Here is a 15,877-nt window from a genome sequence, read left to right as displayed (position 1 = left end):
GGGGCGGGGCTTGAAAGGGCACCTTGCGCAGGCGCAGAGAAACCTTAGGGGGTCGCGAGCGCTCGGAGGTTGAGGGGCGCTGCTTGTTGCTGGTTTCCTCCCTCTCTCCCCGTGAGATGGGAGGGCAGCTTCAGAATGCCCACGTTTTATAATAACAGTTAGGTATGTTCGTGCAATAAACTTATATTTATTGCCCGCCCTTCCCCTTAAGTCCCAGGGCGGGTCACCGCACCAAAAGCAACGTTAAAAGCAGAATAAAACAGTCCTTTTTACAATAGCATTTACGTGTCTGTTTCTACTACCAGGACCAAGAGAAAGCTTGACAGGTGACAAGCGAAGGTGCGCGAAAAGGCGGCATCGAACTCGACCCATAAGGTACTTGGGGGCCGGATTTTAATAATAATAATAATAATAATAATAATAATAATAATAATAATAATATATTTATATCCCGCCCTCCCCAGCCGAAGCCGGGCTCAGGGCGGCTAACAACACTAAGACAGTGCAACATAAAAACATTATAAAAATTAATTAAAATCAAAATTGATGGCAACCATAATCTAAAGTTTTGTAAAGATTGCCAAAGGGGACATAGGTGAACTAAAGGCTTCGCTGGATGCTTTCAAGGCACGTGGAATAGCAACAAACCCGTGTCTTTTCCCCGTCGCCCCCCCCCCCTCATTTTCTTACGTCTCAAACATTAAGTGGTCCTTTTATAAGTCAAGTAAAAGGTTCTGCTTTTCAGAAAGAAAAGAGATTTGGGTGGAGTTGGCTGGACTTCTTCCACTTGAGGCTGCGGTCAAGGATTTGTGTGGTTTAAATGTTCTTCCTCTGGAGCAGAAAAAAAATTAAAAGTAGAGAGAGCTACTGACATTGAGGGATTGACAGGTTCTAGCCTAGGCTTTCCTGATAGGCTAGTTTTCTAAGTGCAGTGAACGTTTATACTGCCTTGATCTAGGATCGTAGCCCTCCTCCAGGTGTTGGACACCATCTTGGCCACACCACTGGCTAGCCCAGTGGCGTAACGTGGGGGGTGCAGGGGGGGCCGGCCGCACCGGGCGCAACATCTGGGGGTTAGGGTTAGGGGGCGCAAATCCACAGGTTAGGGGGCGCAAATTACTTGCCTTGCCCCGGGTGCTGACAACCCACGCTACGCCACTGGGCTAGCCTCAAGCATCTGGTGAGCCACAAGTTCCCCATCTGAAAACATCCCTCCTCCCAGTATGCACTTTCATACCAATATATGGCAAATATTGGTATGAAAGTGCATACTGGGAGGAGGGATGTTTTCAGCTACCCCAACCCCTAGGATGGACTGTGAGCAACATCATGGGAGGGGTTTTTCTAGGACCAAGGTGAAACTGTAAAGCTGGCTTGTTATTCTTGCTGTTGGATACTAGGTATTGTTTACGTAATCCTACATTTATAATGTACTGTGTTTTTTTGTTTTAAATTTGCTATTGTGTTGTTTTGCTATGTTATTATGAAATTGACTTTTCACTGTTTGATTTTGAAATGCGTTCCTGTTTTCTTTGTTGTAAGCCGCTTTTGAGCATGATTTTTTGTGTATGGAAATACAAATAAAATGAATGAATGAAAGTGCATAGGTGCGCTGTATGTGTGTATCTGTATCGAGGGCTTCTAAGAGTTTGGGTATATTTCTCAAATGTGGCCATGAAACGTATAGAGTGATAGCCCAAAGGTCAGTGGCCTCTAGCAGTAGTTAGTGCTTAAAGGAGTGAGCACCTGGTTTACATAATACAGTCAAAAAATCTGGGCCTCTTCTACATGTGCGCGCATCGCTTGATTCCTATAAACAGGGCTAGTTCACACTGGCATTTTCATAACTTCAGGTTAAAATAAAGTGATCCATTAATTAATATGATAGTGACTTACAGCTTCCTTTGTAGTTTACATATAACCTTCTGTGAGTATTTAATTGATACTGTTTTAGGAGCAATAAATATAGTTTTACAATGACCATGCTGGCTGAAACAGTAACTAAAACAAATAAATGAAAACAGTAATGGAGATGCCTGCGTGCCAGTAGAATTGTCAGTTAGCCTGATGTCATCTCAGGCACCCAAGTGCTTTTTGGTTTAATTAAATCAAATATTCAGTGGCCAGTCACTGTAGAGAAATTAAGTAATGTATGTCTTACATGTAAACATCGATACAGATGCACATGAAGCCTGGCAGCTAAGTGTGAACTGATTCATTTGAAATGCATTGCATTTCTGGTGACATCTGGGCAAATGAAATTTTGTCTGTAAATGTCCATTCACACATGGATATTGTCATTTGAACTGGCATAAAGTGATAAATAGTCAAGGTAAACTTGGGCCTTTTCAAACAGCTTCTGGATATGTAGCTTGTTAACAGTGGGATGTGCAGGTACAAATTATTATTATTTATTTATTTCTACCCCACCCATCTGGCTGTGTTTCACCTTTGTTTTTGTGACAGTAGAGAAGTTATATAAAGTCAAGTTATATAAAGTTAAGTCAGTAAATTTTTATTTCGCAACACCTTTGGGACTCTTTTGTCAATTATTATGGAAATATCCTTTCCCCACCGGTAAACAGATTGCTGTTGAAATTATTAGAAATACTGGCACAGGGCTTTTATTGGGATGAACTTAGATTTCATGATATTCCATGTCCTAAAAAGAGAAAAGTTCCTGTTTTCTTTCAAACCCTTGATCTTATCACTTTTAGCAAGTAAAGATAAAATTATACTTTGAATTAGCAACCTGGTGTTGCCAATTAAAAAAGTTCATCGAAATAAAAATAATTTTAGTACTGTGTTCAGAAATGTATGCCCATGTTTCCTTGCAAAACATGAACTGTTTAACTTAATTTTAGTTCCAGGATGGCTTTGATCAAGAGGCTTTTCCCTTTATCTTCTGAGTGATCAAATTTGTTTGACTGCTAAAGAGAAATTAAGGGTAAGGATTTATTTATTTCTCTTGTGTCCTTGTCTTTCATGTTCATTTAGAAATGCTGTGAATATTCAAAAGTACTGAAGTGCTAGTAAACCTGGGATGGGGAGTCCTGTGGCCCTACAGATGTTGCTGAACTGGCCATGCTGGCTGGGGCTGATGCAAATGGTGGTTCAGCAACATCTGGAGAGCCACAGTTTCCCCATCCCTTTTGTACATGCACTATGACTGAATTTTGGAGAGTGACTGCCTAACCTCTGCATGCAATGTTCCACATTTACTGGGCTGGCCATTTTCTTGTGAACTGCTTTGCATGCCCTTTGCATAGATGAGATGGAAGTGAAAGTAATAGGCTGGACTGGCCAAATGCAGGCTGGGGAGTATGTGTGTTTTCACCTGAGAGAAAGCCCTCTGAATGACCTTTACTGCCAGGAACACCAGTGAATAAAAGCACAAGGCCAGTTAGGTGTTTCATTTGTACTATCAGTAGCAAGGAAACAATTCCCTTTCTCTTATCCATGCCTGTTACCATGATTATTCCCACAGGAATGTGTAAGGAATACGTCTAGATAGATGGGCTATGAGTGAAAATGTGAAGGGAAATCAGCAGGAGAAGCGGAAACTAGGGCAAAGTTGGGGGCAGGAAAGTAGTAGTAGGTGAGGAGAAAGTAAAGGGTCAAATGATGCAGCGGAAAGAAGGAAGAGGGCAAAGAGAAAGGAAGGTGGACAGAGCCAACCAGTGGCGTAGCGTGGGGGGTGCAGGGGGGGCCGGCTGCACCGGGCGCAACATCTGGGGGTTAGGGTTTGGGGGCGCAAATTACTTGCCTTGCCCCGGGTGCTGACAACCCACGCTACACCACTGGAGCCAACGCACAGGAGGGAATCTGAGCCTGGCTCACCTTCATGGCCACATCCTCACCACTTGGTGGGCGTTGAACTATTCCACCCCTTCCCTTCAGAGTTGTATTGGTAGTGTATCAATTTAAACGCATCTGTTGAGAATGAATTTTACAGTCAGGTACTAAAACAACCTAAATGTTTTGTTTCCTCTAATTTTAAAGGTCTGTCCATGAATAATTTAAATGACCCTCCTAACTGGAACATCCAGCCTAATGCAAGGGATGATGAAGGCCATGGAAGCAAATGGAATTATGCTTTGTTGGTTCCCATGTTGGGGCTGGCTGCCTTCCGTAAGTGACACTTGAAATAAAATTAGACTTTCTCCTTTTTGCAGTTTGTTGGATGAGTTATCTTGACAGGAATTGGTACAAACTGGACTGGGTGATTTAATGTAGCAAGCTCTTAGAAACCTTGCATTTTTACGCTGTGAGCTGTCCTGAGATCTATGGATGAAAGACAGTATAAAAATTGAATAAATTATAAAAATAATATTTTTTAAAAAACTGCAGTGGGCTTGACCTAATGTGGGATAAAGTCAACCAAAGCCAATGTAAACTTAGGAAAAGAAATACATTTTACTTTTTTATTAAAAAAGAGTAAGAGTGATGGCCGTACATAGGATATGGGCAAACCTGGCGTTAGATGTGTTTATTATGGGTAAATAATTTTCTCCTTAAAAATGTAGTTTTCAAGTTCTTAATGTAATATTTTCCTCTGGTCCAGAAGTATAAAGTGCATATAAAAAGTCAAATCTCTATAATTGTTGTTTGTCTGGGTTTTTTTGGGGGGGGGGTGGGGGTTGGTGAGGCTCCAGGAGAGATATATTAAAGTAATGGCTAGAATCCAAAGAATGCTTTGACTAATTCCAGATAAGCAGGGAGTTTCGGCTTTGTGCTTTTTGCCACTTAAAAAAAAAAAAGGTAAAGGACCCCTGGACGGTTAAGTCCAATCAAAGGCGGCTGTGGGGTGCGACGCTCATCTCACTTTCAGGCCGAGGGAGCCAGCGTTTGTCCACAGACAGCTTTCCAGGGCATGTGGCCAGCATGACTAAACCGCTTCTGGCACAAGGGAACACCCTGACGAGTGCCAGAGCTCACGGAAACACAGTTTACCTTCCCACCACAGCAGTACCGCTACTAGCTGCTCTTCATATCAACAAGACTTTTGAAATTGAGGTGACTTTCAAACTCAACGTGTGCTTTCAGAAGTAATGGGGGTTCCTTTAAATAAAGAAGGAAGCCTAGGGTGGCTGTTGGAATGTCATCATAGTATTTATGTCTGCATCTCTATTTCAGAAAATAATAATAATGTAGTCAAGGGTCTCTTGCTTTCTTTCTCTTTGTTTGCCGTGTTGGCAACTTATTTTCAACTGGGGTCATATTCTAAATCTAGCAAGTGCCAAAACTTTCACCCCACCCATAGGCTCAACCCCCTGCACGTTTATTATGATTTATTAAATATCTTAGTCGCTTTATCTTGCCCAAGGCAACCCAAAATGACTTACAAACAAAGCCACTTAAATACATTAAAACCAAGGAGGGGAAAATGCATCAAAAACATCCTGTACTCCCCAGTGGGATTTTGTCAGACCTAGGCATAATTTAACAGATAGGTATTTTCCTTAATGTTGGGGCTATTTTTTGAAGTATTATTAGATATTTTTGTTGCAAAATTTCAGTATTAACCATGAGGTATTAATCATGCATTGCAGGTTGGATCTGGTCCAGGGAGTCTCAGAAAGAGATAGAAAGAGAAAGAAAAGATAACTATAGAAAGCTCTCATTAGTGCAGAGAGAACTTGAATCTAAATACCGTGACATAATCACAGAAAACCGCCGCACAGTTGCCCATTTGGAACTGGAACTGGAAAAGGAACGGAACAGGACAGTAAGTTACCGTGAAGCCCTTGTCTCTCAGAGCCGTAAGCTGGTAGAAGAAAGAAGAACTCTGGAACAAGAACGTACAAAATTAGAACAAGAGAAGCAGATTCTGCAGCACTCTGGAGCTGCCGGTGCTTTGTATCAGAATTGCCTGGAGAAGGAAGAGCAGTGGCAAAAGAGAGCAACTGCTTTACTAAAAGATTTTGAAGATGCTCTTACGGAAAGGCAGGACATCTACTGCAGCCTTGTGCTACCAAGACACCGGCGACTGGAAGTGGAGAAGAATTTGCTTATTAGAGCAGCAACTGATCCAGTTGCTGTGGACCTGGACCTGGAAACTGGCTTAAAAGATATTTTCAGGCATGATACCTATTGCAGTAATTTGCTTAACACCAATAAACGTCAGAATGGCAGGCTAATGTGGCTCTACCTTCGATACTGGGAATTATCTGCTGAGCTCAAAAAGTTCAAGAGGGTAGAGAAGGTCATGTTGGGAAAGTAGTAGCTAAAAATTACTGAGTATCAATACAATACACGTGTCAGATAAGGCTGATTTCCTCTGGGATCTCAGCTTCACCACCATATATGTATTGGTCATTTAACAGACTATCTTAAGCACTTAATGTCTTTCTTTGACTCACCAAGGTGAATGGTGATTGTGTGGTACCATAATGCTCAGGTTAATTTCTCTGGTGGGTTTTGTTAATTGCAGCCCTATGCATGTTTGCTCAGAAATAAATTTCACTGTTTCAGTGGGGCTTATTCCCAGACAAGTGTGCTTTAGGGTTGCAGCTTAGATCAGGGTACTGGGCTTAAAAGACAATGACTTCAGCTTCTGCCACTTGCATGACAACACCTTTTCTGTCTTACTATGCTACTTGGAAGCAACGATTCTTAATTAGTGTTTTTGCTGTTTTCAGTCTGAGAGTCTACTATTTATGGCTGAGAAAGCACCTCTCTATAAATTGTTGGAAGTGTGTGATCAAGTTCTCAAGTTAGTCACATTTGTGATCTGAACTAAGCTACATGTAACACTGTAAACCCTGTGGTCCTTGGATGAAAGGTGGTATATAAATTTAATAAAGAATAATAATAATGCTTAATGTCGTTAAGTGACCTTTTGTTAATAGTTGGTTTTTGCAGCATGAGATTAGAGTTTATTAGCAAGGCCTCCACCGAACTGATTTTCAAGGCCTATGGATCATGTGAAACAGTAGTCAGAAAGACGATTCCCCAGAGCAAGTGCAGAGTGCCTTTTGATTACCAGTGAATGACCACAGTCAGCCCCCACCCATCTGTGATGAAAAGGGAGGAATTTCCAGGCTGGGAGGTGCCTTTCTCTCAGCCTAAAACTCTGGAATCTCTATTTTTAGAATAAAGCAGTGGGCGTCTGTGCTCTGTTTAACTTTGAAGTGAACATTATTGAGACTACTTGCTTCATGTCTTTTAAGGTTGCTTTGTAAATATGTACTTCTCTGCTCACCTATCAAAAATCAGAATCTTCTCCTAATGACCAAGCAGAAGAGCTTTTATAAACTGGAAATACCTATTGGCACGTCACAACTAGCATAGGCAAGATAGCAGCATTTGTGGACTTGCTTGCAAGGCACATTTAAGGTGTTTTACATTAAAGGCAAAATAACCACTCATTTGCCATTTCATTTTGGTAGATATTTGCCCTACCTTCTACTACTACAGTGGTACCTCTGGTTACGAACTTAATCAGTTCCAGAGGTCCATTTGTAACCCCAAACTGCTCATAACATGAGGAACGCTTTTGCTAATGTCACATCCCGCTGCTGCCACACTGCTGGTGCGCAACTTTCGCTCACATCCTGGGGCAAAGTTCGCAACAAGGAGCATCTACTTCCAGGTTAGCGGACCTTGTAACCCACAGTGTTCGCAAGGAGGATGGTATGTAACACGAAGTTCCACTGTACTGGTAGTTGTGTCATCTGATGGTATCGGTTTCACTTTCAGCAGATAACGTGAATTTCTAAAAAACTAGTACTAAAAAACTAGTATATTGCAGATACCAGTAAAGGCTAATACTTATTTTAGTATTAATATCCTGCCTCTTTCTCTGAGTTTCAGTAGTGCCCAGGAGCAATGACAGCAGCACTAGAAAAGAGTGTAGATTAGATTTGAAGAAGGCTGTTGGTACTTCCATTGTTTCAAATGCCCTTCTTGAGGAAAACATTGCTATTTTTAACTGGCTTTTTACTTAAAGCTTATTTATTATCTGATACTTAGCTGTAATACTATATTGGTGCATTTAGCAAAAGACCCAGTTGTGTCTAATGCAGGAAATGAATCCAGAGAACCAATCAAGTCTCCATATAGTTTTCTTCCCGGTCGACCACGATCAAGAAGTCGATTCCCGGGTGATTGCGGGCTCATTTTCCTCGGGGATGGAAAAAGAGCATCCACACGCCCGCCGCCCTGACCTTGCATGAGTTGGTTGTTGCTGGGCCACTGGCGCCCTGCTATGCCGGCTTTTTGGAAGCCCCTGCCAGCAGGCTGCAGTAAGTTGGCTCCGGCAGGAGGCTTTGCGGATCCCTGGCCATGCCCATCTACCCATGTGATCAGGCATTGTTAGACTGTTCCTTAGCACCCGTCCCCCCCGCAATGGCCCTAGCAGAGGTGATCAGGGAGCGGGAGCATCGCCGGTGATAAAGGCCCGTCTAAGCGTTGTGTCGGAGGCGAGCGGCAGTGCGTCTATTGTTTTGTGAGGATTTATGGCATGCCATAACTTTGGATCCCCCCCATGGGTAGATCACTGCTAGTTTTTTATTCCATGGGAGTAGATCGCAATCTCTTGGGAGTTGGATATCCCTGTATTACAAGATACTGCCTTGAAGTGTGGTAGAGCGGCTGGAAGGGTTTGTAGATCTGTGTAAGATAGGGGCGAGGGGGCAGAAAGAGACAGAACCTGCATTTCATGCCAGGTGTAATTATTTCTCGTGAATATCTTTATTTCTGGTTTGGTGGTATAACATTTTTTATGGCCAGTATACCCTTTGAACATTATTTAGAATCTCCCCCTTCCCTCTGAAATCTCTTTCCCCTTCCTTCCACAAATTGCAGCTCTGCCACCACTTTTCCACCTCCTCTGGTTTTAGGTCTCCTTCTCTTCTAAATGAAGCTCATTCAGCTTGAACTGAATGCATGTGCCTTACCACATCTCCTTTTTATCCAGAAATCCTCTTCAAAATCCCGCTCTTGCTTGGTTGGCAACTGTCCCATGTTTGCAAGACAAGTTTGTTGCTTTCTCTAGGCAAAAGCAAGGGCCCTTGGCTGCCCAGCTCTGAAAGCCTAGACAGCTCTGTCAAGAGTCAAATTCACTCAGCATCTAAGTTCTCTTCTTAACCTCACAAGCTGAATCTGAAGGAGGGGAGGGGACTTTTCTGCAGGGCTGCCCATTTGCTGCATTATGGATTCCCACTGCTGAACTCTCTCAGTCTTTAAGCTTCCTTAACCACAAGGGACTATGGTTGCTCACATTCTTCCCTTTTCCGTGTTTCTTGTCCCTCTCTGTTTTCTTGTTTTTCCTCATATATAAGCTCTTTAGGCAAAAGCTTGTGCTACCCTGTGAAAATCCATATAAATTGTTGATACTGTATAAAAACAGCTACATAACAAGGGAAACTAGTTGGCCACTGTGAGAACAAGATGCCTTTGGCCTGATTCAGCAGGGCCTTTCTTGTGTTCTTAAAACAAGCCTTGCAGAATAGAATTCTATCATTTGTCCACAGTTTGCCAAGGCAATTTACACAGTTTTTGATTACTGTATTGGCCCGAATATAAGCTGCAACTTTAAAATTCAAGGGAGGGGGGAGGAAGTAAAAAAGACAATACCTGAATAAATCCATCCCTAAGTCGATCCTGGGAAATGTTGTTTCTCCCAAGGGGCGTTTCAATAGTTTCCCTGTGGGCTTCTTGGATGCGGCACTAAAGGCAGGTGGTCAGAGGCCTCTTTCTCTTCCCTGCTCCTGTTTCCCACCAAATTAAGAGTGTCAGCAACAACAGCAGCCAGGCATGTGGGGCAGGAAAAGGGTTTGGAGGGTGGGTCAGTGGACGGCCCATGCTTCCGGGCTGCTTCCGGGGGTGGGGGGAGCCACACTGCTTTGCCGGCTGCATAAGGTCACAAATAAGCCACGCTTTTAACTTTTCACTGTCAGAATTTGGGGGGAAAGTGCAGGTTATATTTGGGCCAATACAGTATGTCGCCTCTAAAACAGTATGGTCTCAAATGAAAAACATATACAGTAGTGCAATCTGATGTGTGTCTTCACAGAAGTACATACTTAAGCTGGGAGTGAACTCACTGAGTCTTACTCCCAGGAAATCTGCATTCTTCTGTTAACTTCCTTTATATATATATATATATATTTATTGATTTTCAAATACAAAACAAAATTAGACACTCCATAGACCTTAGTTACATCTTATTTCTCTTTTTAGACTTCCCTCAATTTGTCTGCAAATCCTTCATAATTTTACTTCTTCCACATTTCTACCTTATTATTTACTTCTTCCACATTTCTACCTTATTAGTTATTTTATTATTATATATTCAATCCTTTTTTAAAATAATTATTTTAACATTTTCCATCACAGAGCTTCATTAAAACATACAAACGTTATCTGGTTATCACTTAATTTTTGCAAATATTCAATAATATTTTCCCAGTCTTCTGTAAATCTCTGATCTCGTCGATTTCGGATCCTTCCCGTCATTCTGTCAAGTTCTGCATAGTCCATCATTTTCATTCTCCATTCTTCTATCGTTGGTAGCTCCTCCTGTTTCCATTTCTGGGCCATCAGTATTCTTGCTGCTGTCACTGCATATAAAAATAGCTTCTTTTCTTTCTTGTTTATCTTGTTACCTGTAATGCCTAGTAAAAATGCTTCTGGTTTCTTAACAAATGTATATTTCAACATTTTCTTCAATTCATTATATACCATTTCCCAGAAGCTTTTCACCTTCTTACATTCCCACCACATATGGTAAAATGTACCTTCTTTTTCTTTACATTTCCAACATTTATTACTTGTCTTATACATCTTTGCTAATTTCACCGGTGTTACATACCATTGATACATCATTTTCATGACATTTTCTTTTATAGTTGTACATGCAGTAAATCTTAGTCCTTCTTCCCATAATTTTTTCCCAATTCTTCTGTTAACTTCCATTGCATGTGTATCTGAAATCATCAGGAAGATCCAAAGGCTTCTAAAATTCCGGCAGCTTCCTGCTACCTTGGATACTACTGCATTACCTCACAATGCACAAGCACATGCCTCAAAATAGCTTGAAACATAAAACCAGAGCCAGGGAGCTAAATTCTCCCAGCTGGGAGATTATCTTAATGTGGGCGGGTCAATTACTGTGGTATTTCATTGTGTCTAGTATACAAAATATGGTTTGGTAAAATTATTTGAAGTTATATATGAGAGAAATGAAAACTTTTGCTTTTGGTGAGCTGTATTAGAATCAATAATGAGTTGGTAGTATTTCTAATGCCAGCAGATGGCGCTGTGGTGTAGTCTTCCATGATTAGAAAAGCAATAAAGTACAGTGTATGTTTGCATAATCATTATTTCTGTGCAACTAAAATTGCTTGCGGTATGGTTTGCAAATACTGACTTCCTAATAAGCAGCAGTACAAAAAGGAAACAAAACATAAGCTACTCAGTTGTATCTCTCATTTCCAACTACTAGTCCAGAGAGGCTGTGGAAATCCTTTAGAAAGCGCCTGGAGGCAGTTTTGGGATGGATGAGGGCAATCAAGCTACGGCTTAAACTAGATAACTGCTGTGGGCACAGAAATCTGTTCTGGAGGGAGGTGGGCAGCCACTGTTGGGGAGGTCCCATTAAGTACCAAAAATGCAGCTTAAGGGTTTTCTCAGGTCACCAACCCTTTTTGCACCAATGGGCACATTTTGAAAAGAGAGTGGTGTGGGTTCCAAGCACAAAACGGTTGCCATAGTGTGGGCATAACAACACAAAATGGCTGCCATGTAGAGGTGGGCACGCCATAAGATCAGGGACTACCTGATTTCAGATGAACCCACCACAGCAAAGATGCGTCCTGGTCACCAGGAAAAAAGGAAGGGCAGTGGAATGCTGTTGGAACAGTCCTTATCCATACAATTTATGACAGCCTCTGTAAAATATAAAATCATGATGTGTTGCATCACATGTCTCAGGCCAAGCGTTAGTTGAGTAAATCAGTTGTCCATGATTGAGGCCAAAAAGATAAACCATCAAAATATAGTCTTACTGAAATAGTAGGTACTGTATTTTTTGCTCTATAAGACTTACTTGTTCCCTCCTAAAAAGTAGGGGGAAATGTGTGTGCGTCTTATGGAGCGAATGCAGGCTGCGCGGCTATCCCAGAAGTCAGAACAGCAAGAGGGATTGCTGCTTTCACTGCGCAGCGATCCCTCTTGCTGTTCTGGCTTCTGAGATTCAGAATATTTTTTTTCTTGTTTTCCTCCTCCAAAAACTAGGTGTGTCTTATGGTCTGGTGCGTCTTATAGAGCGAAAAATACGGTATTTGTTAAAGCTCTTTAGAGAATAAGTCTTTCGTGAGACTTGAGAAATGCTTTATTGACAGGCAAAGTTTGGCCAAGGGGTCTACTGGGCATCACCAGAATACTTGATCTACAAGTCAAGGTGACTACAAATTATCCTTGTTCAACTCCAAAATCCTTGGCTTGTGGTATACATATTACATGTTGAAGAATAAGGCTAAGATTCTTTATCTAGCCATCTCTCAGTAACATGTATAAGTCAATGCCTGCATGCTTAATTAGATTATGATGGAAAACTGTTGCACTTGCCTTGTATTAAACAGCTACAGTGAGAAGAAATGGGCACAACCCGCAAGCATCCCGTGATGGTGGCAAAGACAGGCAGCACTTCCTGCCTTTTATGACTTACTGTGTACAAACGAGTCATCTTTCCCTCCTTGCGCATCTTTCTAAGCATCAGAGCTGTGGCTCTCATTTCCGCTCTGCTCCAGGTTCTTGACTCTTGTGCTTCCTTCTTGATGTTCTGCAAGGATTATCTTTGTCTGTATCTCTGGTTTAATTATTGTGCAAGTTTCCTTTTACTGCAGTTCCTCTGAGTCCTTTTAGCTTCATCCACCAAGTACAGGGCGTTCCTTCTCCCTCCTGACCATGTTTTTGTTTAGAGTGTGAGGCAGTTGTCAGGGACTTGGTATATTTTTATGCATGTTCTGGACCTTGTCTATTTTAGTATATCTTTCTGAACAATAACTGACAGCTCTCTGAAAGAAACAGGAATCTGGCAGAAGAAAGGGCCCGGCCCTATATATTGTTGAAAGTAAACAGGCTCCAAAGTTCTTAGGGAGCTCAGGGTTCGCTCTCCCTCTCTCTCTTTTGCTCCTTTGTACTTTTCTCTGAGAGGTTTCTGTTCCAAATTTTGCCAAGGGACCGGGCTCTCTGGGCACCAGAGGAGACGGGTACTTGACACCCATCAATGATTTTGTAACCACATCCTAAGTAATTTGCCTCTGAAGCCAACTAAGGACAAATTCTCAAATTCTTTTACTTTTGCAAATGTTGCCTTCTGCTGTGCTGCTCTAAGAGGGGCTTTTGGTGCACTCAAAACAAGCCCTTTGTTGACCTAGGTCTTGGGGAAAACGGAAGCAGAGAGGGAGTTTAATGTGGAAGGATTCTGTAGAGAAAGGGGTTAACAGAGAGAAGACCTTGGATCTTAATCTGGGCTCTCATAACCATAGAGCCAGTCCTAAAAAAAGATAGCAATTCTTTTTTTTTTTTTTTTTGTCCTGTCCAGAGCCTTCTGGATGCCTAATCTTCAAGCGTGTATATGTGTACTGCCATGCATTTGACATATATGTGACTTTCAGAAATCCAACTGATTAATTAGTACATTGGTGCTTTTCCATGCCAGAATAAGCTTGTACCAATTACCCTACCAGAAGAAAAATGACAGTCCAACCATCACTTCTTCTCATATAAGATGTGGTTCTTTTACCAATGAATCAGATACTGGTTGGCATGTGGTAATCAGAAAGCCGTTTTTATGGTGATTTAAAGCACAAATCTAATCCTACAACAGGCAGTTCTCAGGTGATGTTTATTATTTGTAAGCATATGGTCATCAAAAGCATAATGAAATCAAGCATTTCATGGAAATAAATACTATTAAAAGTTCCTGTATATGTTTTGAATGTTCCAAAGTCTATGAGCCATAATGCTTGGAGACATCATCTTACAGATATAACTCCATTCAAAATGACTTAACTCCATTCTTATCTTCACTGCAGACTGTATCTTCAGTATTTGCCAGTTCATTCAAATATAACACAGTTTCAGCCTCAAAACATCCTCATTCATCCAGCTCCATCAGTAAAAACAGCAATTCCCAGTTCAGATATACACAATTCACCAGTTGCCCTCATATAGATTTCTCTGCAATGTTAAAGAGCTTGTTTGATCCCTGGTCTTTCAGCTTTTACCTCATGAGACAGTGGCTGAGGTTCCTTACCCACAGGCCCTCCCTCCCTCCGTCATTTTTAACATCTACCTTCAAATAAAAAAATGCTTTCAAATATCCATTTATCATGGTTAAAGTTATTCACAGTCATGCATTATTCAGAAACGAGATAAAATAAAATGGGATTTATTTGGAACAAAACAAAACAAAATAAAATGGGATTTATTTGGAAGCAAATTATATTTTTAGCTAAAACACTTCAGCACTTTGATGAGTAAGTGGTATATAACTCCTGTTAAATAAATATATTTAAAGGTGCTATTGAGTTCCATGAGGCTTAATCATGGAAATGTGTAGAGGATTGCAGCTTGCATCTGCATGCTGGCTCACATTACGCTTCAGACCTACCACCCATTGTTGCAAAAACTCACGCTTTTTTGTTGTACTCTAACCCTGGTGGTTGTAAAGCATATAATGCAATAGAAGGGAACAAAATAAAATAACAATCATCTAAAAATGCTAAATATATCTTATGACTGAGGAATCTTTTTTTTTTTTTTTTTTTTGCTTGGTTTATTTGACAACCCAGATGCCAGACAATCCCTAGTGTAAACTAGGGAAGTTGCAAATATGCTGTTATTTATACTGTTGGCCACTGTAATGGATCTCTTGTAACAGTCCCCTTTCATCGGCTGCACCCTTAGTCTATGTTTGGCCTCTATACTGGGGCATCTCCTTAGGACTGCTTTAACCTTTGCATCTCATTTTCTTGTAAATACCCTAGGCTCCACAGCCTAATTTTTTGTATATCACAGAATCTTTCTATTTCCAAGCCATCATCCCAAGCTGCGTTGATAATGTCATCATCCCACTATGCTTTTTGTTCATATTTCAGCGCTCTTTCAGCTTGGATAACGATCAGTTCTGTATTTTTTTTTGTAGGAAACCCTTCGGGGATAATGCACACAGTGCTGTGTTGTCTCCGATAGGCCCACCACTTTCCAAAAGCACCCACAGATGTGAAGAGTGTTGAAGGAACCAGCAGTTGCAGAGCATTCCTCAAATGCATCAGCCAGTTTAGAATGTTGGCAAAGCACAGAGCTGGATTGCCATGTGAACCACTTTAGTCGCTAGATGCAAACTTCCTCCTAGCCCTAACATTTGGATCCCCATTTTTTTTCAGGATCTATGCATAACACTACTTCTAATGCTTATTTGCGTGATCCAGCAAAGGAGGACCAAACATGAACACAGCCTTCAACACATGGAACAAATCTGTATCATGATGCTCATACAGTCCCCATTGAATTGTTTGGATTAGTTTTGATGTGCTCAGGGTCCACATTCTCACTGGGTCACTCATGAGTAGGTCAGGGCTAGATCAGGACCCCTGTGGAAGGAACTCTTAAAGGTAACTGGGTTCTAACACCGAGCTTGAGTGTGGTAGTCCTAGCACTATGCAATGTTTTTAAAGCCACAAGCTAGAAAGTAATTTGAAAACCCCAGCTAGGATGCTACAAAAGCAATTAATGCATTGATGGGCACCAGATATTTTGTTGGGGTAGAAGGCTGGAAATCTGGAAGCCTGGTTTGGTGGACTGGGGACCTTTTGCCATTTGTCTGATTGCCTCTTTTTCAGAAGCAGGGACATTTCTGGCTTGA

General features: G+C 41.4%; 1 protein-coding gene across 3 annotated transcripts; it reads left to right on the top strand.

The window, feature by feature from the left end:
- Positions 1-8: 8 nt before the first annotated feature.
- On the top strand, positions 9-6,819 carry CCDC127 (coiled-coil domain containing 127). Of its 3 annotated transcripts, none has more exons than XM_081837242.1 (5): positions 9-162; positions 306-339; positions 2,865-2,947; positions 4,003-4,131; positions 5,553-6,819. In XM_081837242.1, the coding sequence occupies exons 4-5, from the start codon at positions 4,011-4,013 to the stop codon at positions 6,221-6,223; spliced, it is 792 nt and encodes a 263-aa protein (XP_081693368.1). In that variant the 5' UTR covers positions 9-162; positions 306-339; positions 2,865-2,947; positions 4,003-4,010; the 3' UTR covers positions 6,224-6,819. The 3 variants fall into 3 exon arrangements, with proteins under 3 accessions (XP_081693368.1, XP_081693367.1, XP_081693366.1); XM_081837241.1 differs by having other exon boundaries at positions 306-375; XM_081837240.1 differs by lacking the exon at positions 306-339.
- The last annotated feature ends 9,058 nt before the right edge of the window (positions 6,820-15,877 follow it).

This window comes from Podarcis erhardii, assembly GCF_964252035.2.
Source record: "Podarcis erhardii genome assembly, chromosome: 13".
Classification (NCBI taxonomy): domain Eukaryota; kingdom Metazoa; phylum Chordata; class Lepidosauria; order Squamata; family Lacertidae; genus Podarcis; species Podarcis erhardii.
Note: the sequence above shows the minus strand (reverse complement) of the source record. Positions and strands in the feature narration are given on the sequence as shown.